This window comes from Balaenoptera borealis, assembly GCF_965194805.1.
Source record: "Balaenoptera borealis genome assembly, chromosome: 15".
Classification (NCBI taxonomy): Eukaryota; Metazoa; Chordata; class Mammalia; order Artiodactyla; family Balaenopteridae; genus Balaenoptera; species Balaenoptera borealis.
Genome location: NC_138871.1, coordinates 30643765 through 30665155, shown reverse-complemented (window position 1 = coordinate 30665155; position 21391 = coordinate 30643765). Strand labels below are relative to the sequence as shown.

Here is a 21391-nt window from a genome sequence, read left to right as displayed (position 1 = left end):
TTGGGTGTCCCAGCAGAGCCGATGGTGAAGAAGAGATCCTGGCAGGTCACCCGAAGCCTGCCTGTGCTGGTCGACGTTTAACAACTGGCTCTCTGGAAAAAAATCCAGAGAACAAATCCAGCTCTACTTGTAGCATTTGCTGATATGGTATAAATATCCCTGCCATGGCCAATTGCAAGGTCTCAATGTGAGATCACAGAATGTGGGGATAGGAGGAGATGGGCAGTCGCACACCATTATATAGTGTTTATATAGTACTTCCACCTCACAGATACTCTAGATGTAAATCACCTTGGGAGCAAGATAACAGTAAAAGGTAGTGGAAGAATTTGGAAGTGATGCGTTTGAATATTTATCACCTTGGTTTTAGAAGTAATTTCTGAAGTTACAAATCTATATGATTTAATTTTTACAAGTGACTGTGTTTAACAAATGGCTTGCAAATGGCTGGAAATTTAATGATCTCTCATGAGCCCTGAGAGCCAGCTCCAGCACCTGCTGCTCTCGGGGGTCTTCTGATCTTGTTCACATAAAGAAAGAGATTGGGGCTCCGCATAGTGGCACCCCTCCTGTCAGCTCTGTCACCTGTGCTCTTTGGATCCGTCAGACATAGGAATTGAGTCCTTCCTGTAAGGCGAGGAGGGTGGCTGGCCCCTGAAACCCATATGCTTGACTCCGCTGGGGCAGGGCGTGCCCTGGTGGCCCCTGGAGCTACCTCCGAGGCTCCATTCCTTCCTGACCGCCGTGAGTGTGGCTTCTGTGTTTCTGTCCCCCTCTTACTCAGCCCTGGGGAGCCCCGCTGCTCAGCCTGTGTCCTTTTGCTGCATCCTCCTCTGCTCTGGCCCCTTCTGTCTCCTCGGTGCCTCCGCTTTATAGATCCTGAACCAGACCTCTAGACCCCGTGTGGGAGTGCCAGAGGGAGGAGGCATGTGTGTGACAGCCTGTGTGCAGAAAGAATCTCAGAAACGCCAGGGGTCTGCTGCTCCGTCTTGGATCCACTTTAGGTGGGTCGAGGAGTCCCCTTCACAGACTCCTTGTTTTCCCAGAACCTGCCCACCTCCTCCCTGTGTGGCGGCCAGGGTCCCGGGAGGTCAGCCCTCAGCAGAGAAGGTGGGCTTGGCCACTGGCTCAGGGGACCCTTGGGGAGCCCTGGCATCTGGGAAGGAGAGTTCCTCACCCTCCTGAGCTCGGGCACCTCCAGGGAGCCGTGGCTGCCAGCGGGGCAACAGCGGGTTGGAGGCCCCCCAGTCCCCTTGGGCAAGCAGCAGGATCACTCCCACAGCTAGCCACAAGACCAAGTGCGTGGCCACAGACCGCGTGGCTGCCAGCCCCGGCCTGGGAGTCACATCGGCATGAGCTATGGAGGGAGGAATGTGACTGTGGGAAACTCAATGCCCCGAGCCTGGCCTGGGGCTGGGGAAGAGTGTGAGTGCGGAGTGGGGGTGAAGGGTGGGTGGGTGGAAACCAGACCCTTAGCTACCCCTGCAGCCTGGTTCTGCTCAGGGCTCCAAGTGAGAGCAGAGGGAAGCCAGCCCTCCCGCTCCCGGCCTCGCCCTGCCCCAGCCTTGCCCCCCTAGCCGAGCCTTCCCTAAGCTCTGGAGGGGGGCAGACCTCCAGCGTGTCACTGCTCCCCCTGTTCCAGCACCCCTCTTCTTTCCCCTCCTCCGGGAAACCTTCCTGAATGGGACCTTCCAAGGGCCCACCCTGTTCCATTCCACCCCACAAATGGCCCCATCCTGGGGTGTAAGTGAGCCCACGTCACTCTCTCTTTCTCTGGTGGCATCTGACCCTGAGCCCCATGAGGTTGGGAGGTTGCTGTCTGATGCACACTTTCCTGTCGCTTTCCCTGGGACCTAAGGCCTGAGTGCTGTGCACATGCGTTAGGGCGGGGATGCTGGTGAGTCATTTCATGCGATAAATCTTCATTGAATGCCTACTAAGTGCCAGACACTGGGGTCAGGTGCAGGGGATAAAGGAACGTGCATGCCTTACCCATACACATGGAAAGATGGATGCAGGAGAGATGCTAGGAGAGGCTGGGTAGGGGCTGCTGATAAAGGCAGGGCAGTCGAGGAAGTGTCCAAGCCTCAGTGATGACTGAGTTGAGGGAAAAGCTCAAGTTAGCTTGTCTGGAGGGCATTCCAGGTGGTGAGAACAGCCAGTGCAAAGGTCCTGTGGCAGAGGGATGGTGATGAATTCCAAACTTAAAGCCAGAGGGCAGGGATTAAGGCGGAGGAAGGTATTGTTCAGCATGAAACTGGTGAGATGAATGCTGATTATGTGCCAGGGACCTGTCAAGGGCTGTGGGTACGTTTCATTTAATTTCCACCTGTGGTTCTCAGCTGGGGACAATTTCTATCCCCCACCCCGTCCCCCAAGGGACATTTGACAATGTCTGGAGATATTTTTGGTGGTCACAACAGAGGGAGGGGGGCGGCTATGGACATCTAGTGGGTAGAGGCCGGGGATTCTGCTGAACATCCAGCAGTGCACAGGACAGTCCCCACAGCAACGAGTTACGTAGACCCAAATGTCAGTAGTGCCAAGGCTGAAAACCCCTGCCTTTTCCTCAGTAGCCCATCGAGGTGAGTGTTACCACGATGGCCACTTTACAGTGAGGAATCTGAGTTTCAGGCTTCCCTGAGGCACCCCCAGCTACCCTCCTCCGACCCACACTGTGAGCTCCAGGCACCTGCCCCCCACCCCCCTTCCTGGTGCCTGACATGGAGCCCGATGCCCGGGGACTGGCAGCCTGATGTTCTCTATGTCGGAGCTTCAGGGTTTGTAAAATGAATGAGTCGCCCTGATCGTCTACTCTATGCACATGCTGTGCAATGTCAGGGAGTTGCAGGCCGCTCTTCCTCCACGCAATCATTAAGTGGCTTGGCCTTTGTGTGCCATAGTTTGCCCGTCTGGAGAACAAAGGCAGTAACAGTCCCTGTTGTAAGGTGGTAAGATGTCGGCAGGATTCTGCTGTGACGATAGATGCTAAGGACAGCATCTCTGCTGTGCCTCCACTGACCCTCTCTTCTCCCCTCTGCCCACATCATCACTTTCTCAGGGGGTGCTTCCCTCAAGTCAGGTTCGGCCCAGAAAGTTCCTTTAGCCCCAAACAGTTCCCTCCAGAAAATCGGTGATTATGTGACAGGAGAGGCACCTACAGAGACTGGGGCTCAACTTGGATTTTATTCCTTGATCAGTAAATATTTGCTGAGGGCTCCTGTGTGCCAGGCATCGTAGCGGGTTCTGGGGACACAGCAGTGCCCTCACGGAGCCAGAGAGACAATGAACAAAAACGTTAATATAGCAAATGTGTGGGGTAATACGTGCTACGAGGAACAGTAAAGCTGAATAAGAGAGTAGACAGGGCTATTATGTGGGGTTGGGGTGTGTGGGGTGGGGTATGTGACGGTGTGGATGTGAACATGAGTTTTGACCTTTGAGGGAAGGCCTCTCTGGGGAGGTGACATTTTATGTCTTCACAAGCAGCAATACCTATTTTACAACTCGAATGTGGGAAAGGCCTGACACAAAGTAGGTGTTCAATAAACACAAGTGGCATGCCAGAGGGATGGGCTGACGGGAGGGAGATGCTTCCCAGAAGCTCCCAAATCAGCTTTTCATGAGACTTCATTGTTTGCTTTGAGAGAAATTCCCCAAACGTGAGCCATGTATGTCCACGTGTGAAAGCCAAAAATATGCTTCAAAGTGGAAAAAGCGTGGCATTGGATTATCTGTGTTAACGCACAGGCTGATCCCCTGACCTGGCCTTTGTCATCAGCTCTCCCCAGAAAGGTGTGTGCTCATTCATTCATTCACTCATTCTCTAATTATTAACTGGGCACCCGCTGTGTGTGAGGGGTTCTGCTGGATGCTGGGTGCGTGGGGGGAACCTCACAGAGCTCTCTGTGGGAGGGGCAGACAGTGAACAGGTATTTACCTGTTCATTCATCACCTCCATTTACAATGGAGGGTGATATATGCAGTAAGGGGGAAATCTGGGTCTCTGTGGGAGCACACGGGAGGTGTACCTAACTCATCCTTGCAGGGTGACCCTGAAGGTGAGACTGGATGTCTGAGGAAAAAGCCAGGGAAAGAGCAGGGCAGAGAGAACTATGTGCAGGAGGCCTGAGGGCGAGAAAGGGGACCCTGGGGGTTCAGCTGGTTTGAGTGTGGAGGCAGCAGGCTGTGGTGTTTGGGAGTGAGCATCTTGACTGCTGGAGACTCAACGCAGGGGCTGCTGCCGGGCTGGGAGGGGGGCCGGCCTCCGTTCTGCTCCTAAGGTCTGAAGGGGATGCGTGGAGAGCCCAAGTCCCCCCCTAGGAGGGTCAGTGGGCCAGAGGATGTAAAGGCGCTGGCCTGCTGGGTGGGTGGAATTCTGCCCAGCCTGGGAACCTGGCTGACTGCAGGGCTGAGGCTCCTCTGGCGGGGACTGGACTTACTGGGGACTCTAGGTGTGTGTGTCGTCCTGGTTCTCCTAGCTTCTTCCCAGCAACCCCTGTCTGTCTCCTTGAGCAGGGAGGGAAGGGGAGGCGGAGGCAGGGCCACGCAAGGGCGGCAGATGGGGGTGGGGGCGGACAGAGGCCCTGTGGACTGGGGGGAGCGGCTGTGGGCCCCTCCTCTGGAGACAGGACAGGTGGAGGAGCCTCGGCAGCCCCTCGGGGCCATCCCGAGGGAGCGCTGGTTCTGCCTCTGAAGGGTGTCATTCTTGGTGCCAGGGCCTGCTGCCTGGTGCCTGCCAGGTGCCAGGTGCCAGGGCCTGCTGTGGGCCAGGACTGAGCCGGGCCTGAGGTACCTGGCCTCAGCCTTGTGGAAATCCCAGGGAGGGGGACACCTTTTTGCATCACAGGCAGGCGGCCCTGCCTTTGGACAGAGACCCAGAAAGCGCTGCCAAAGCCCCGGACAGAGGCCATTGGGTGGGACCGCTGCTGACGGGACGCGGCTGGGGGGGCCACCTGGAGGAGGTGCGCGCTGAGTGGGGATGTGCCCTGGAGGCAGCCCGCAAGCGTGTAGGTCCCTGCAGGCGCCTGGTGGGAGAGAGGAATCATGGGGCCCATGGGTGCCGGAGGTGGCTTCCCTCCCCGCACTCACCTCAGCGCCCTACTTGCTGGTGTGGGGCATATGTGTGGCCAGGGTGAGGTGGAGGGGCTACAGAGCCTGCCCTCCCCTCGACCAAGGCGCCCTGAGCTGCCTGCACTAAGCCTCGTGGCACCTGGGGGCTGGCCAAACCCTGGTTCCAGCATCCTGACCTGCTTTCCTTGGCGTCCCTGTACCTCATGCCTGGGGTGGCCTGCTGGGCCCCCAGCTCCGGCCCTACATGCGGCCTCGTAGACCCTCCGACCAGAGCTACTAGCTGCTGGGCTTGGTGTGGGTGGCGGCAGGGCCAGAGCTGTGAGGCTGGGCCCAAGGCCTCTCCTGGCGGGAACCCAGGACGCCCGGGACCCACGCCTGCTGGGAGGGAAGATTGCAGATGCTGTGGCCTTTGGGTTCTCACCTGTCTGCATCCCTCCCTGTTGTCCTGCTCTCCTGTGTGTGTGTATGTGTGTGCGTGTGTGCACACGCATGCATGTGTGTGTGCATATGTGTGTATGTGTATGTGTGTGTGCACGTGTGTGTGCGTGCATGCGTGTGTATGTGTGTGCATGTGTGTGTGTGTGTGTGTGGAGAGAGGTTGATTGCTTGACTGACCGATTTTGATTTCTGCCCAGGACTGTGCCTTTGCACTGAAATGTCCACTTTTCCAGCTCCTGGAATAATTTTGAACAAATATGGGGTATATGAATACCACCCCTGAGCACAATTAGTAACTTCATGGTTTATGACCTCCGTAGGTGGTGTGCTAACACAACATGGGATTTATCTTCCTAACAATCCCAGCAACTCTCTGAGATAGATACTGGAGAATTATCCCAAATTTATAGGGAGACTTGTGCAGAGAGGTTAAGCAACCTGCCCAAAGTCACACAGCTAGTAAATGGTAGGGCCAGAACTGGAGCCCAAGGAATCTGATTCTAGAGCTTGTGTTGAAATTGTGACCAAAGGAAAGGGGGGGGGGGGGTCACTGTATCTTCCTGTCAGAAAGGGGGGTGTCCTGTGCTAGGAGCCAGAGCGCACCCAGTCGTAGCCGGACCTTGGTGGGTCCCCTGGGAGAGCGGATGAACAAGTCTTTCCCTCGTATATGTTTTATGGGCCCTTTTGTGGGATGGAGCAGAGGATGACTCTGCCTGCCTTTAGGTTGCATTTCCTTGTTGATGCAGAGTGACCAGGGCAGGCCTTCCCTGGGTGTGCTAAGATGAGCTTTGGGGAGCGTGGCCCACCCGATTGGATTTGGGGCAAGTAAGCCCTGGTGTTGGAGGGGGAAGGTGGAGCAGGTCGCTGGGGGTCTGACCAGGACCCTTCAGGTGGTGAGAGCCATGGAGGGCTTCAGGCCGGGAGCCGAGTGCTGAGTGTGGGTAATGCAGCTGGCTCTGGTCCTGGGTGCGGGCCGATCGGAAGCCAGTGGACGGGCACCCGGGGAGGCTTCTTGGACTGGAGGCCTGGGGCTAGGCCCTGAGGGTGGGCATGGTTTGGAGAGGAGGAGCAACTAGGTGGCCGTACATCTGGGGGCGTGGGGCAATGATGTAGCTGCAGGGCCTGGGGAGAGGTCGAGACTCCTGGGAAATGGCTACCGCCAGGTGGAGGGCAGGGTGGCCTTGGGAAGTGGCTGCTCTGGGTGGGCCTGGGTGGGGTGAAAATGCCACGGGAGGGGAGGCCGGGGTTTTCTTTCAAGGGTGTGCATGCTTGTGTGTTGGGAAGAGGGACTGGTGAGGGACTGGGGCAGGTGACAGTGTGGGGAGGCGGGGAGGGCTTGCAGAGGAAGCGGGCAGTCCCTCTGTTGGGCTTCTGCCGTGGGAGGCTGGTGGAGCTGATATCACAGAAAGCCAGGTCTGGAAGGACGGGCTGCTGTGTGACTGGCACATTTTCAGTTTTTGTGGGGGCCTTGATCCCCGCTGGGGCTCATCCCTGATGAGGGGCGGCGGTGTGGCAGAGGTGGTGGCGGAGGGAAGCAGCGCACCAAGGAGGTGGGCATCTGGTCCAAGGAGGCTGGTTTATAGCCCAGTGGTTAGAGCCCAGTGCTAACAAGGGCAAGGTTTACACACAGCTTCTGAGGCCGAGTGTAGACCCACCCTGCCTCTGCTCCTGTTCCCTGTCCTCAGGCTGTGGCCTCCTCTGACCGTCAGCACAGTGGGAGCTGATGAGAGACAGTGGAGGAGGCAGTGCAGCTTCTCCCCAGAGCTGGGGACCCAGCTACGTGCCTGTGTGTCCCTGGCACCACATTGTGTCCAGACATGTCTTGGGTGGACAGAGATGCTAGACAGGGCCCTCCAGACTCGGGCTCCCCTTAACTCATCACCCCGGGCAGATCCCCACTGGATTCCCTCTCAGAGAGCCCCTTCGAGTCTTTCCTTCTATCAAACTCTAACCTCTTAGGCTGGAACAACTCAAAATCCCATTCTGGCTCGTCTGGTCTCCACTAGAGAGGGAGAATTTCCCTGTGGACTTTACACTGGGGTCTGGGGAGGCGCTTCCCTGGAGTGAAATCAGAGCTTTGGGCAGGTGAGGAGCCTTGTCTAAAGGACCCTGGGGACCTGACTCTCTGTACCAGTCTCCCTGCCACCCCCAGGCTCTGGGGTCAGAGTCTGTGGTGACCAGCTCTCCATCTCCAGGGCGGCGTGGTGGACGACAGGAGTGAAGATTCCAAGTCTGTCTCCACCTTGAGCTTTGGCGTGAACAGACCCACGATTTCCTGCATCTTTGACTGTAAGTGACGTTTGGAGGTGTCTACCGGTGTGACACGGATGAGTGTGTAGCCTTACATTCCTGTTTGTGTGGGTTACATGGTCAGGTGTATATGTGGAGGCTGAGGAGGACTGAGTCTGGGTGTTTTGTTAGTGGGTCAGTGTCTCTTGGTGTGTGTATGTGTGTGTGTGTGTGTCAACTCTAAGCCTGAAATCCAGCATTCAAGGCGCTGTGCATTCTCACTGCCCCCATCATCTGTGACCTCTCTACTCCTTCCCCCTCCTCTGCCACCTCCCCAGCTGTCACCAGGCCCAAGGACACATCACTTGGGGGTCCACCTTTGGGCTGTGGTCTGCTCTCCTGATCTTGAGAACAGCTAACTCCAGCACAGCGTACACGTGTCGTTTCTACCATCCAGCCCCTCTGTCCGCTGCCCGTTCTAGGGACACCCTCTGTCCTCCCCTCTAGCCCCAGATCTTGTTCACCCCCAACCCCTCACTTGGCATCTGTTTCTTCCTCGGTGCAGACGGGAACCGCTACCATCTACGCTGCTACATGTACCAGGCCCGGGATCTGCCTGCGATGGACAAAGACTCCTTTTCTGGTAGGTGGGAGGAGGGAGGAGAGCCAGGGACCAGGGACTGAGAGCTGGGAACAGAGTCATTGGGCCTTCAGACCACAGGGAACATGGCCCGGGCTTCTCCCATGGTGGGTCGGGGGACGCTGTGTTTGTTGGGTTTGTGGAGGTGAGGGCTGCTGTCAGGTCACTGTGTCCTCCTGGTTGTCAGGTGGCCTGCTTGACCCGTCTGCAGGTTTTGGCTTTACTGACCGTCCCCTGCTCCTGAAAGCCCCCTGGCCTTGGCCCCTGGGACACCCCTCTCTCCTGGTCTCCTGCAGCTTCCTGCTGCTGCACCTGCTCCGACTCAGCTACTGCCCTCTAAGCCTGATGTTTCCGAGAGTTCTGTGTGTGTTCTCTTCTCTGGGCACTGGGGTCCCCCAGGCAACCCAGTAGCCACTCCTGTTGGGGAAGCTTCCAGGTGTTTAGTTCCTTTATGTCCAGCTACATTTTCGGTGTCTCCCCTGGAAGCCTCAGAGGCACCTCAGTTCATCTTGTCCAAGCTGAACTCCTTGGGACCCCTCCCCCAGATCCAGGCCCCCCTTTACTTCCCACCTTGGTCCTAGTATCACATCAATGTGCTTCTACTACCCATCAGGTTGGTAACAATCAGGTGCCCAGTTCTGTTGATTCTGGCTCCTGAATCTGTCTCGGAGATTGTTCCCTCCTATTCTGCATCGTGGCTGCCGTCTCACACTGGCCTTACCCCTTTTATCTGAACGCTCCAGTCATCTCCTGGCCTCCCTGTGACCTTCCACACAACCCCAGACACAGCTGGTCATGTCACTCCCCTGATTTCAGATATAGACACTAACAGGTAAATCCCCAACTCTTTAGCCTGGCGGACAACTCCTTCGTGATCTGACCCCTTTGGACCTCACCAGTTTCATCTTTCCCTAATTCCCCTCTATCCACTAGCTCTGGCTGCACCAACTTTTGTCAGCATTTGTCTAGTTCTTCCACATTTCTGGCCTTTGTGCTCAGTGCCTAGAATGGCTTCCCTCCCTATTTTTAATCCAGTGAACTCCTACTCATCCTTCAAGACCCAGCCCAGATGCCCTCTGACTCTTCCCCAAGCTGAGCTGGTTGTTGCTTCCTCAGCACCTGGCCAGGACCTCACCAGCACCTCTCTCAGAGTCCTTACCCACTGCATAAATCAATTGCCATCTCCCTCTGTCATATTCTTCCCACCATGACTCTGAGCTCCTCCAGGAAGGGACCTTGACTTACTCTTGAACCTGCAGCAGGTTCTAAAGAACTAACACTTACTAAGATATCTAAAGAACTATCACTTACTAAGTGCTCACTATGAGCCTAGGCGCTTTGCTGACATTTTTTCATGTACCCCTTACAACTTTCCTAGGAAGCAGGCATTTAACATTCCCATTTTACAGATGAAGAAACTAAATTGCTTGAGTTAAAATAGCTGACAAGTGATGTACCCTACTCCAAGTGCTTGCTACTTACTTGAGTAGATCTGAGTTCTCCTATGAGAGTGACCTCCTGTTCACAGAATGGCACTCAGCTCACGGCCAGGCACCCATCCTCCTTTCTGGACCCTGCTCCTCCCCGACCTGGGAACCACTCTGGTTCCTCCCCAGCAGCTGTGCTTCCTCGTGTTCCTCTCCTCTCAGTGACCTTTTCTCTAGCTCCACGCAGCCAGGCTCAGGGTGGATGAAGCAACAAGCACGTGGTGATTGGCAGGTGGCGGGGGTTTGTGGGAGTGCGGGGGAGATCTCTGCAGCTGTGACTTCTTGGGAACCTTGGCCAGGATGCTTTCTGACAATCAGCACCTACCCCCAGGAGAGAGAAGTGACCTAATTCACAGTCTTGCTTCCTCTTCCTTCAGGGGAGGGTGTGAGAGGTCGGGGTGCAGGCGGCAGGTTTGTGTGTGGGGGGTGGGTAAGTGGGGTGCAGGTCGAGGGCCCCTTGTCCTCCACTGGCCAGGCTGGGGGCGGACCCTGCAGGAAGGGAGCTCCTCCTGGGGACCCGCACCTCTGGGGACTGCAAGCAGGGTCAGCCTGGTACGGGGGCCGCAGGAGACGTCACACTTTCCATCCTAGCTCCACCCCCTCCCCCAAATAAACATCCCTTGAGCTTTGAGGGCACTGCCCAGGGCTTCCTCAGAGGCTGCTGGCTTCTGAATGAAAGGCCTGATTGAGCGGCTGCTGGAAAGGAAAACAGCAGCCAACACGGGTGAACCTATAAAACCCAGAGTGTTTATTTTCACTCCCAAACCCTAAACCAAAGCAGTTTCTCCCCTGGAACTGACCCTGGGGTGGCTGGAGGCTGGGCATGGCCACTGGCTGGCATTTCTCAGAGGAAACTCCTGTGTGAATCAGGAATGTCTGGGGTCTGGGGAGGGTCCGGCACAGAGTCTGTCGCTGGTGTCATCTTCCAGCCTGCTTGCTGGCATCTGCAGCGGAGAGGGCTCTCCTCGGGAAGCGCTCTGACCTTGCTGCTCTGGGCTTTTCCCCCAGTGGGGCTCCCATGACCCTGTGCTGTGCCCTTGTGTGGTGGGCCTTGGGGCTGCCACAAGACCAGTGCTCTGTCTATTTCTTCTCCTCGGCTGAAGGTGTGGGGGACACAGAGGAATTGTCCAGGAAACACTTGTTGAATAACACTGAACTCGGTCGGGGAGGGAGGCTTGTGGAGATACTGCCATCCAGGCTGCCTGAGGATTTTGCCTTGGGTGGGGTTTGCGTGGAGGGCCGGCATCAATTCTCTGGACCACTGGAAGGGCGAGTGTGGCCTGTGCTTGTGTGCTCATGAGTGTGTGTGGCCAGCATAGTGATGAGGTATAAAAAAATGTGAAATGATGCTTAATTCAAATGACTTCTCTTACATTGGGATAGGGTTGCCACTGCTGGGTGAGCATCTGGAGTACGAACTGGATCTACTTTGAACAGAAAAGATAGGGCTCCAGAGGACTTAGAAATCACTTGTCCTCAGGGCCGTACCTACTGGGCAGCATTGTGGCTCTGAACAGCGGTCAGAGCTGAGTCGCTGTTCCCTGTAGACTGATACTTCTCCAAGGGGATCGGGGAGGGTGCTGTCTCCTTTGCCCTGTTATACTCCAGGGAATTCTGCTTTGCCTCGTCCCCCAGCCGGCGACCACCGGTGTGGTTTGAGGGAGCCATACGCTCTGCCTACAGAGCTGCCACCAGGAGGGAGGACCCTTGGGCAGCTCACATTCCAGGGCATGGCCCTTAGCTTGAGGCACCCAGAAACTCCTCCTTGAGAGTCTCATGGGTCAGTGGGCTCAGGGGCCCGAGTCGGTTAAAGAAGAAGATGAGAGAAGGCTAGTAGATCAGATGCCAAGTTATTCATTTATGGGGGTGGAGCGTCTGCCAAGAAAGCAGAAGGTCCTGTGCCCTCTTTGCCGGCCTCATGGTTCCAGGCAGGTCAAAGCTGTGTGCTAGTTGGGTGGTCCTGAGGGGCGTTGCTGCCAGGCCAGGCCACAGTGAGGTCTGGTGAACCATGGGTGCCCCACAGCTGAAGTCACCTCTGTGGGGACCAGTGCTTTCGTCTCCCCCAGATCCAGACTCTGGCTTGGGTGGGGCTGGGGAGCCCTAGCTTGTGGGCTTCCTCTGTCTGGACTCCAATCACAGCCCACCCCCTCTTCTGAAGCGCAGCTTTCTGTTAAGTTCGGCTCTGGCTGGGGGAATTCTCCCGATAAGCTTAAGAAGCTATTTTCCAAGGTGTGCTGGAGGCTTGTGAAATGCTCCACTTAAAAAGGGTTCCTGAGCGAGAGAGACTGGGAAACACTGCACACTTAGCGATTTACAAATCATGGTGGCATCGAAGGCTGGGGCGGCTGCAGGAAAGGAGCCTGTTGAACGTGTTTAAGCGTTCCTTCATTCCCCCGAGAACTCGCCTTGCGAAGAACACATTTTGGGGAACACTGACGGACAGGATTCAGTCCAGCTCACTCAGCACGAATCCAGGGCCGTTTGTGATCTGCCCGCCTGCGTCCTCCTCCCTGGGGCCCGGGGTGCTCCCTTCCCCGCCTCAGACAGACTCGCTGTTCCCTGAGTGCCCTTTGGTGCCTTTGCCAGTGCTGTGCTGGGTGCCTGGCCGCCCCCTTCTCTTTGGTCCACCTTGGTTACCTCCTTATTCTTGAGACTCGGGGTAGGAGACCGCCTTTCGGGGTACTGACTTGACGCCACCAGACTCCAGGGCGTACCCCTACCCCTAGCGCCTTGAACACTCCGCTGTGAAGCTGCACATCGCTTTGTATCGTAACTGATGTTTAGTTACCACTTCCAAGCAGCAGTCACGATCTTAAGAGCCCGGACTGTGTCTCGTACACCTTCATATTCAGAGCACTGTGCTTACCTACCATATGCTGGTCAGTCAGTAACTGTATGTTGAACGAATGATTGCAAATAATGCTGGAGTGAACATCTTTGTTCATATAGCTTTTTGGTTAATTTGGATGATTCCCAGAAATATGGGAAACAGGGTGTAAACAGTTTTATGTTTTTCAGGGCATACTGCCTGATTGCTTTTCCAAAGGGTTGCTGACTTGCTTCCAGCAATAAAGGAGAGTACCTATTTCGTCAAATATTCGCCAGCACTGGGTTTTATAAATCTAAACAATTTTTCTTAATTTTATAGGAAACATACTGCTGTATTGCAGTTTTTGTTTGCATTGCCTTGATTACTAGCAGTCTACTACGCCCTGTCTTAAGGGCTCTTTTCCCGTGTTCGTGGCGGGTAGAAGGAGCACCGACTGGGAGTCAGGGAGTCTGGTCCCAGGCACCTGTGAGCAGGGGCTAGCGACTTCGTCTTTCTGGGGCAACGCTCCCTCTTCTGACAAGGGGTATGATGACACCTGCCCTGTGGTCTGAGCAGCTGGAGGGAGGGCCCATGAGGGAAGCTTAGTGTCTTGTGACTGCAGAAGGGTCCTCCTTGGAGCTCCGGGAAGGTCTGAACAGCAGAGGTCAGGCACAGGGCTGCAGGTCCAGCAGTCACCTGCCTGGGGCCTCCGGTGGTGATGGAGTCCAGTAGAACCCTTGTGTGTTCTTGGCTGGAGCTCCCAGGGCAGCCTGTGGTCCTCACAGAGCTCCGATCCAGCTTCAGCCCCGGGGGTGCTCCGTGTGGCTTGGCAGGTGAGGCCGGAGGGCTGATGCTGGCCCTCCCCTACCGGAGTGGCTCTGGGAAGAACTGGCCTCTCCCCTCCCCTCCACCTCTCCTTGGGATCTGCCTCTCCATCCTCCTGGCTTTCCTGGAAGAGGCTTGTGTCTGTGCGTCCGTCTGGCTTCCCTTCATCTGCCCACCTTGCTTCAGCAGCACCCCCCCCCCTTGTTTCTCTTTTTTTGAGGGGCTGGGCCTTGTGTGGGGAGAGGCCAGGCCCCAGCACACAGTAGCCCAGTGTCTGAGGCCCCAGGCCTCCAGGCCTGCTCCTTACAATGCCTTTGTTGTGTGTTTTTCCCCCCTGCCCCGGGCGGGCGGGGCGAGCGTGTGGGTCTGGGTGATTTTCGTTTGAAAGCCACCCCCTCCCTTCCCCCAGTGCTGAGCTCATTGCCTGCGCTGATGGGGCTGCTGGAAGGAGTCGCCTGCTCGGGGGCCAGCGTGGGGGGCGCTGCCAACACCAATACAGCGTGCATGGCTGCCACAATGTGCAATTGTGATCTTTGTGTAAACGCGGTCGGTCTGGGGCCCGCGAGCTTATAAAAATAAAGCCTTGGGAAGCACAGGGGGCGGGAACAAAAGGGGCTTTTTCGCTGGCTCTCGAATATGGTTTTATTTATCGGAACGCGCCCTCTTTTTCTTACTGGAACCGGGGAGAGGTTCTCTGCCGAGCTTGGAGCTGATGGTATCACAGCCAGACGGTTTCATTAAATGCACAGACGCCGCTGGGCCCTGCCAGGGCCAGGAAGGGAACGGCTTGGGCCAGCCCTGCCAGGCTGGTGCATGGGAAAGGAGAGCCCCATGCCAGGGAGGCTCCCACCAGGTGGGCGTGGCAAGATGTGGTGGGCATGTCTCCCCTGCCCCTTCTTCTGCCAAGGGCCTCCCATTGCCCTCTTCTACCTCCAGAATCAGGTTCAAACCCTGTTTCCTACAGGAAGCCCTCCCGGATTGACCCCAGTGTGCTTTTGTGCCTGAAGGCTGGCAAGCTGGTCTTAGCCTGGTGGCTGCCTCCTGTTAGGCAAACCCAGCATTGTTCGGCCAGTGAGTGCCCGTAGCTTCTGTTTCCTAACGCGGATCCCCCCCCCCTCGCCCTTAAAACAAGCGCTTTGAGCAATAGCCAGAATCCTGGACCCTGTCCCCCACCCCATCCCCTGATGGAAGTCCTCCTATTGCCCACTCCAACTTTCCCACCTCTTCGATAGTCACTCTCTGCCACCTCCTGTGCCGTGGCTGTGGCATGCCACTTGGACTCTTGATGGCCAGGGAGAGACTGGCCTGCTCCCCTCCCCTCTGTGGGGAAGAGCTAGCTCCCCATCTCAGCCCCAGGACTGCAGTTGGACACCCCAGCTCTAGATGTCTGGCGCTGAGGCCCTCTTGAGTCACGTGGGGGCTGCCCTGGAGGGGGCAGAGGATGCAAGGTGCTACAGGATGGAGAAGCCGCCAAGGGTATAGGGCATGTGATAGAGCGTTTGGGCTCAGCCCTGCCAGACATCTAGCATCCAGCTGCCAGCCTCCTGCATCCCCAGACTTCCCTGTCCACATGCCCTCAGCATCTGGCACGTCAAGTCTTACAAAATGGCAGCAAACTGGACCCTGCCCCCTAATGAGAGAAGTTGGAGGAGCCCCCTCCTCCAAGCCCTTTGCTCCTGTCCCAAATTACATGCACTCAGTCCCATGGGACCTTCTCTGGCATTGGTTTCCAAGTGTGGTCCTGAAAGGCAGCATCAACAACACCTGGGAACTTGTTAGAAATGTCAATTCTCAGGCCCCACCCCAGACCCGATGAAGGAGTCTCTGAGGGTGGGACCCAGCAGTCTCTGCCAGCCTTCCAGACGATTCTGCTGCATGCTCACATTTGAGAACCACTGCCCTAGAACCTTCTCTAGTGATGCTTTGGGACCAGGCAGAGGGAATGCCTCCTGGGTGGGTCCCAGGCTAGCATGGCCGGGGCCGATAGGCTGGAAAGTAGTTTGGGGGCGTCAGGGAGCTGCAGGGATCTTAGGGTTCCCCTCACGCCCCCCACTGCTCAATAGCCCTTGAATCCCTTTGTTTCTCTCTAGTGCCTCCACCGATCTAAGCCACCACCCTCCCTGCCTGAACCCTTGCAGTAGTTTCATAACTGGTCTCCCTGCACCCACTTCTGCCCCCTCCAGTCTCTTCTCCAGGTGGCAGCCAGAGTGAGCTTGCTGAAATGCAGACTCAGCCATGCCAGATCCCTCTCTCACACGCCACTGCACCTCATATGTGTTCTACAAAGCATGATCAAAATTGTAATTTTATGTTTGTTTGTATAGATTACCGTTTTGCTCCAAGTGTATCCTCAGCCCCTACCACCTAGCCCCTGGCCTGTCATGCAGAAGGCACTCAGTCAGTAAGTGCTTGTTGGACGAATGAATGAATGAATGAATGAATGCACAATCTATTCATTTTGGCTTCAGCAACCAGCCCAGGGAAGAGCCCAGAAGGGAAGCTCTCTGGATTTTTGCGCCCACTCTCCGGGACCTCGGTCCCATCTTCCCATGGTGGCCACCGGCTGGCCTCATGGAGGATGGAGGTGGGTACCCCCAGGATAGGGCTCCAGCCTGGACGTCGGTGCTCCTGAGTGGCAGGCACAGCTCTGCTCCAGCTTTGTGGCTGCATGACTCCTGAGCGGGTGACTCTCACGGTCTCTGTTGTGTCCCGTCTCCCTTCTCTGTGCCCGGCCCACACAGATCCCTACGCAATCGTCTCCTTCCTGCACCAGAGCCAGAAGACGGTGGTGGTGAAGAACACCCTGAACCCCACCTGGGACCAGACACTCATCTTCTACGAGATCGAGATCTTCGGGGAGCTGGCCAGCATCGCCGAGCAGCCGGCCAGCATCGTGGTGGAGCTGTACGACCACGACACCTATGTGAGTCTGCCCACCTTCCTCCCCCGAACCCTCACTGCCCACCCTCTCCAGGGCCCAGGGGGGTGCTGCTGTGAGGGGTGGGTCCCCAACGAGATGGGAGTTCCCCAAGGCTGGGGCTGATGGCCTCTCCCCCAACCCCACAGGCAGTGGTGAAAACTGTTTTAGAGTAATTAAAAATGAATTGCCACCACGTGTGCTGTGCCCATGGCAGAGAGAGGGGACAGATCTGGCAAGGGTGCTTGGCTGTGGGTCAGGAGCCTGGGTTTTCTCTGTCTCTAACTTGCTTATAAGATCCCAGGTCGGTCCCTTCTCCCCATCAGAGGGCTGCTTTGACTCCACACACAGTTACCAAGCACTTGTGCTGGGCTGGGTGGCCCCTCACGTGGGGTTCCCCGGCTAGGTGGGAGCCGGGGCTCAGGGACCACCGGGCAGGGTCTCCTCCAGGGACCCAGTGTGAGGCACAGGCGGGGCCCTCTCTGCAAGGCTGTCGCACAGAACCTCTTGTGCTGGCGGGAAGGCTCTGCGGTCGTGCCCCCCAAACGAGGGCCACTTGCCGTGTGTGCCGAGAAACCGAATTTTCATTGTGTTTTAGTTTTAATCCATTAAACTTTAAGTAGCCACAGGCGGCTGGTGGCTCCGGTATTGGACAGCGCAGCTCTGAAAGGTTCCCAGGAGGGAGAGGGCTGTGGGCTGGAATGTGAGGGGCTGTGGGAAGACCCAGGCCCTGGTGGAAATGTGAGATTGGGGTGTTGGGATGAGGCAGGGGTGTTAGCACAGCACGGGGGCCATTGGGAGATGGAAGAGCGGGGAAGGCAGGCAGGGAAGGAGGAGCAAGGAGTACGAGGCCAGGGGAGCGGGGCAGTGGCGGGGTCAGGGCAACATTTTACAAAGGATGGGTGGGATGCTGTTGGAAGAGAGGGACTGTGTCGGCCGAGGGGTGTGTGGCCAAGAGGCCCTGCCTGGGTCGGGGGTGGCAGTAGATGAAAGGGGAGGGGATAGGGCTTCACAGATGCTTCCAGAAAGAGTTGCCATGACTGGAAGGGAGGGTGTGGTGACCAGGGGTTGGGGGAAGGTGAGGCTGATGAGGGTGCCCCACTGGCTGGCAGTGGGCAATGCGGGCCTGGGCTGGGGAGGCTGACCTGTAAAGTCTGCCCTTAGAAGGAAAAGCTGGCTCCGTGGGGGCCGAGCAGCTGGAGGAAGGGTCTTTTGGGGATTTTGGGGGGAAGAGCTCAGGAGCTTTTGGGGCAGGAGGAGGCGGGAGGCGGCAGGACCTGGAGGGTGCCGGGGCCAGAGGACTTTGCAGAAGCAGGCGCGAGTGCTGGTGCAGGGCGGGCGGGAGGACGGCAGGACACAGCCTCGCTCTCCCAATGGCACCTCACCTCCTCTTTCACAAATGGTACTCTATCCCCTTCGGGCCAGTGCCTGGGAGGGATCCCGGGGGAGAAAGTCATGGCCTCTTCCTGGTGGGTGGGCCCCAGGGTCCTGGGGGAGAGCGGAGCTGTGCTCATTGATAATATAGTCAAACGGGGCTGTACCTGTTGGCAAATACCCGTTGCCCTGAGCTCCTGTTGTCCTGGCCGCCTGGGCTCTGCGAGGACCCCCCTCCCCGAGCCTCTCCATGACCCAGCGACTAGAGGGCAACACTGGGCCCAGAGGAGCCTCCAGGACCCCTCCCAGTGCTGTGGCTGGTGACCACTCTGAGTGGTCTATGCTGGACTGTCACCCGCTGGTGTGGCCATTTATGCAGAAGCTGGTGGCCACTCCAGAATGGCTCTTGGCAATGTCCCCAGCAGTGATGTGACTGCAGGTAGGGGTGCCTCCCAGTCCTGGCCTGGGTTTCTCCCGATGAGTGCCTTGGGCGAGCCACCAAGGCTTGTGACAGCTGTGGCATCCTCTGGCTGAGACCCAGGTTCTGTCTGCGGCCCCTGCCCTTGGGGAAGCTAACCACAAGGTCAGAGTTCACCGGTCAGCAAGGTCACTCTATCCTCTAGGCAGTGGGGAGCCATGGAAGGCTCATGAATAAAGGAATGATAAGCTGAAAACATCATTTTAACAAGACTCATTTAATTTGATGAGCATGATCACAGTTTCCCCATGTGGAGACCGGGGGGATTTGAAATGAACAGGAGATACAAATTCCTGGGGAATGTCAAACACCTCCCCTGCTGAGGGCATTAAAGAAATGCTAGGAGGCTGTCACTCTCGTCTCCAGTGGGCTTAGAGCTTGATTAAATTAAAGCAAGGTGAACGCTAGTTGGACATACAAAGGGACTTCTGGACCATGATGGGAATTCAGCATTAGCAACAGTGGCAGGAGGCCACTCTCATGCTGCCCTTGCATCGCTCTAAGGGAAGCAGAGCTCACCGTCTGCACCAGGGACTGCCCTGACTTCTGAGGCCCTTCCGAGTTCGGGAGGCCAGATGTAGGTCTGGTGACTGCTCTGAGGCCGCCAGAACCCTGGGCGGGGGGACGCTGACTTTTCTTTCTCTATGCTCGGTCTAGGGTGCAGATGAGTTTATGGGACGCTGCATCTGTCAGCCGAGCCTGGAACGGATGCCCCGGCTGGCCTGGTTCCCGCTGACTAGGGGCAACCAGCCGGCGGGTGAGCTGCTGGCATCTTTTGAGCTCATCCAGAGAGAGAAGGTGAGGCTGGTCCACATCCAGATCCAGGAGGCCCGGCAGGGAGCTCCTGGTGGTGGAGGGTGAGGGCCCAGGCAGGGGATGGTCTGATAGAGGGGAGGGGACTTAGATACATTCTTCTTCCCCCCACCAAGGGCCTGCACTTAGTGGAGAGCACTGAAGGGACACCTCTGGATGTTAGGCCTCCTGCTGGAACCGGTTTTGCCCATCTTTTCTGAGCCCCAAATCAGGACACAATCTAACACTGGGGCAGAAAGCTGAAATCTGAACTGTGTTACTATGTCTGAGTCCTCTGGCCATTGGATGTATTTTTCTCTGGGTTATATCCTGACGTGGTTTCTGGAAGGGGGGACCTCTGTGATCTGGCTAGGGTGCTTAACTGTCCGGGGCAGGGGACTCCAGGGACAGGTGAGGGCAGGGGCCCTGTTGCAGTGTTGGCTCTGCCATGGCCTCAGCCAGCCAATTCCCTGCTGTTAAATAGGGGATTTGGATTAGAGCCACATCTTCAAACTTGCTCTTAGTGTGATGTGAACCCTAATATGTAAGCTGGCTAGAAGTGAGGCTACTCTGGCTGAAGTGTCTGGACGGGACACGGCATACTGCCAACCTGGCTTCCCCTGCACCCACTTACCAGGCACCTCCCAGGAGTCCCTAGTCCGCCAAGGAAGAGTCTGCAAAGCCCTGGACTGTCTGATCACAGACATATTCCATGAGTGTCATTTTGTGTTTGGAGATGTGTTTGCCTGGCCAGGGCGGAAAGGTGGTGGGGCCTTGGGTGACAGGCACCTAACCAAAGCTCTTTTTCTTCACCCTAGCCGGCCATCCACCATATTCCTGGTTTTGAGGTAAGTCTTGCTCTTACCTTTGCTTCTTCAAACTTGCCCCCTCCCGGTGTTTGCAGCCCCCTCCCAGGCTAGGAAGGGGAGCAGGCATACACCACCACCATCCTGCCTTCAAGCCAAGCAAGGCTCAGTTGGGGCCACAGGGGCAGGGTGGGTAGGGGCTGGGGTCCCTGCCCAGCTCTGGCTTTCCTGCCCTTCTCCCCTGAGAAGTCCAAGAATCACAGACTCAGATGGAAGGGACCTCATGGTTATCCAGCCCAGGGGCTCTCAGCTGGGCTGCACGTTGGAATCCCTTGGGCAGCTTTAAAAATCATCAGTGCTCAGGCCCCACCCTAGACCAAATGAAATGCCATCTTTCAGGGTGTGGCTCAGGCCTTGGTATCTTTCAAAGCTGCCCAGGAGATTTGAATGTGCAGCCTGGGCTGAGAACCATCGACTTAGGCCAGTGGTTCTCAGCGTGGCATCACCCGAAGTATTGTTAGAAATGCCAAACTTGGGTCCCACTTCAAACCTATGAAGCCAACTCTGAGGGCAGCACAGCAACCTGGGTATTATCGAGCCCTCCAGGGGATTCGGACGTGTGCTCACGTTTCAGGAGCTCTGATTTAGACCGTAGTTCCCAACTCAGTGTTCCCACTGAGCCCCGGTTTTATTTCCTCTACTAGTTATGGGGACTTCATTCCCTTTGCCCTGCTCCCCTTCCTTCTCCTGGGGGTCATGAAAAATGTAAACCTTTTACTGGTACCCAGGCTAATTTGATTCAGGAATCCTCTGCCCGGCCAGGCTCAGCTGCAGCTTTGAGAAGTGGTCGTTTGGGCTCTGTTTGGATGCTTCTCCCCTTACGAGGCAGGGAGCCCAGGCAATTTGCACAGTTCTGACAGTACAAGCCCTCCTTGCCCCCTGCCCCCACTCCACCCTCTGCCTCTCCTCCCACCCCCTCTAGTCTCTCTCCCTCTCCCTCTCCTGCTCCCTGTTCAGTCCAAGCTTGTGCTCTCGGCTCTGCCAGCCCTGGGCATGTAGGTTGCTTCTCCTTGCTTCTCCAAGTCCACATCTCCAGCAGCGGCTCCAGGGGTTCAGGCCTGACTGCCTCCTGGGGCTGTTACACAGGGTCCGGGACCTTCCCAGCACCTGTCTGTTAGTCAGTCTCCTTTCTCCTGTCACTTCTAGAGATGCCTGGGCTCCAGGTTTATGCTTTGGCCTCTCCCACCAGTCCCTCTGCATCAACGTTTGCTGTACCTTCTTTCTCAGGGACCACGTAGAGGGCGCGTCTGGGAAGAACATCACCCTCACCCTAGATGGGAAGTGGTTTCTGTTTGCTCCTTGTAGGGAGACATCTGGTGTGTTGATCTCTGCCCCAGCCTAGTGGTCCTTGTTACTAACGGTAAACTTTTACCCTCCTTCCTCTTCTCCCTCCACCGTCTCCTGGATGTGGACTGTCCCATGGTGTGGTCCAGGTGCAGGATACATCAGGGATCCTGGAAGAG

At 56.7% G+C, this 21391-nt stretch overlaps 1 protein-coding gene across 23 annotated transcripts in view; it reads left to right on the top strand.

Annotated features, from left to right (window-relative positions):
• DYSF (dysferlin) overlaps nt 1-21391 on the top strand; it is a 231080-nt gene that overhangs the window by 128274 nt on the left and 81415 nt on the right. For all 23 annotated transcript variants that reach the window (XM_082356259.1, XM_082356258.1, XM_082356261.1 and 20 more), the window contains 6 exons: nt 7707-7800; nt 8306-8383; nt 16243-16424; nt 18928-19068; nt 19881-19910; nt 21362-21391. In XM_082356259.1, coding sequence (XP_082212385.1) covers nt 7707-7800; nt 8306-8383; nt 16243-16424; nt 18928-19068; nt 19881-19910; nt 21362-21391 — 555 coding nt within the window. The remainder of the gene's footprint in view (nt 1-7706; nt 7801-8305; nt 8384-16242; nt 16425-18927; nt 19069-19880; nt 19911-21361) is intronic.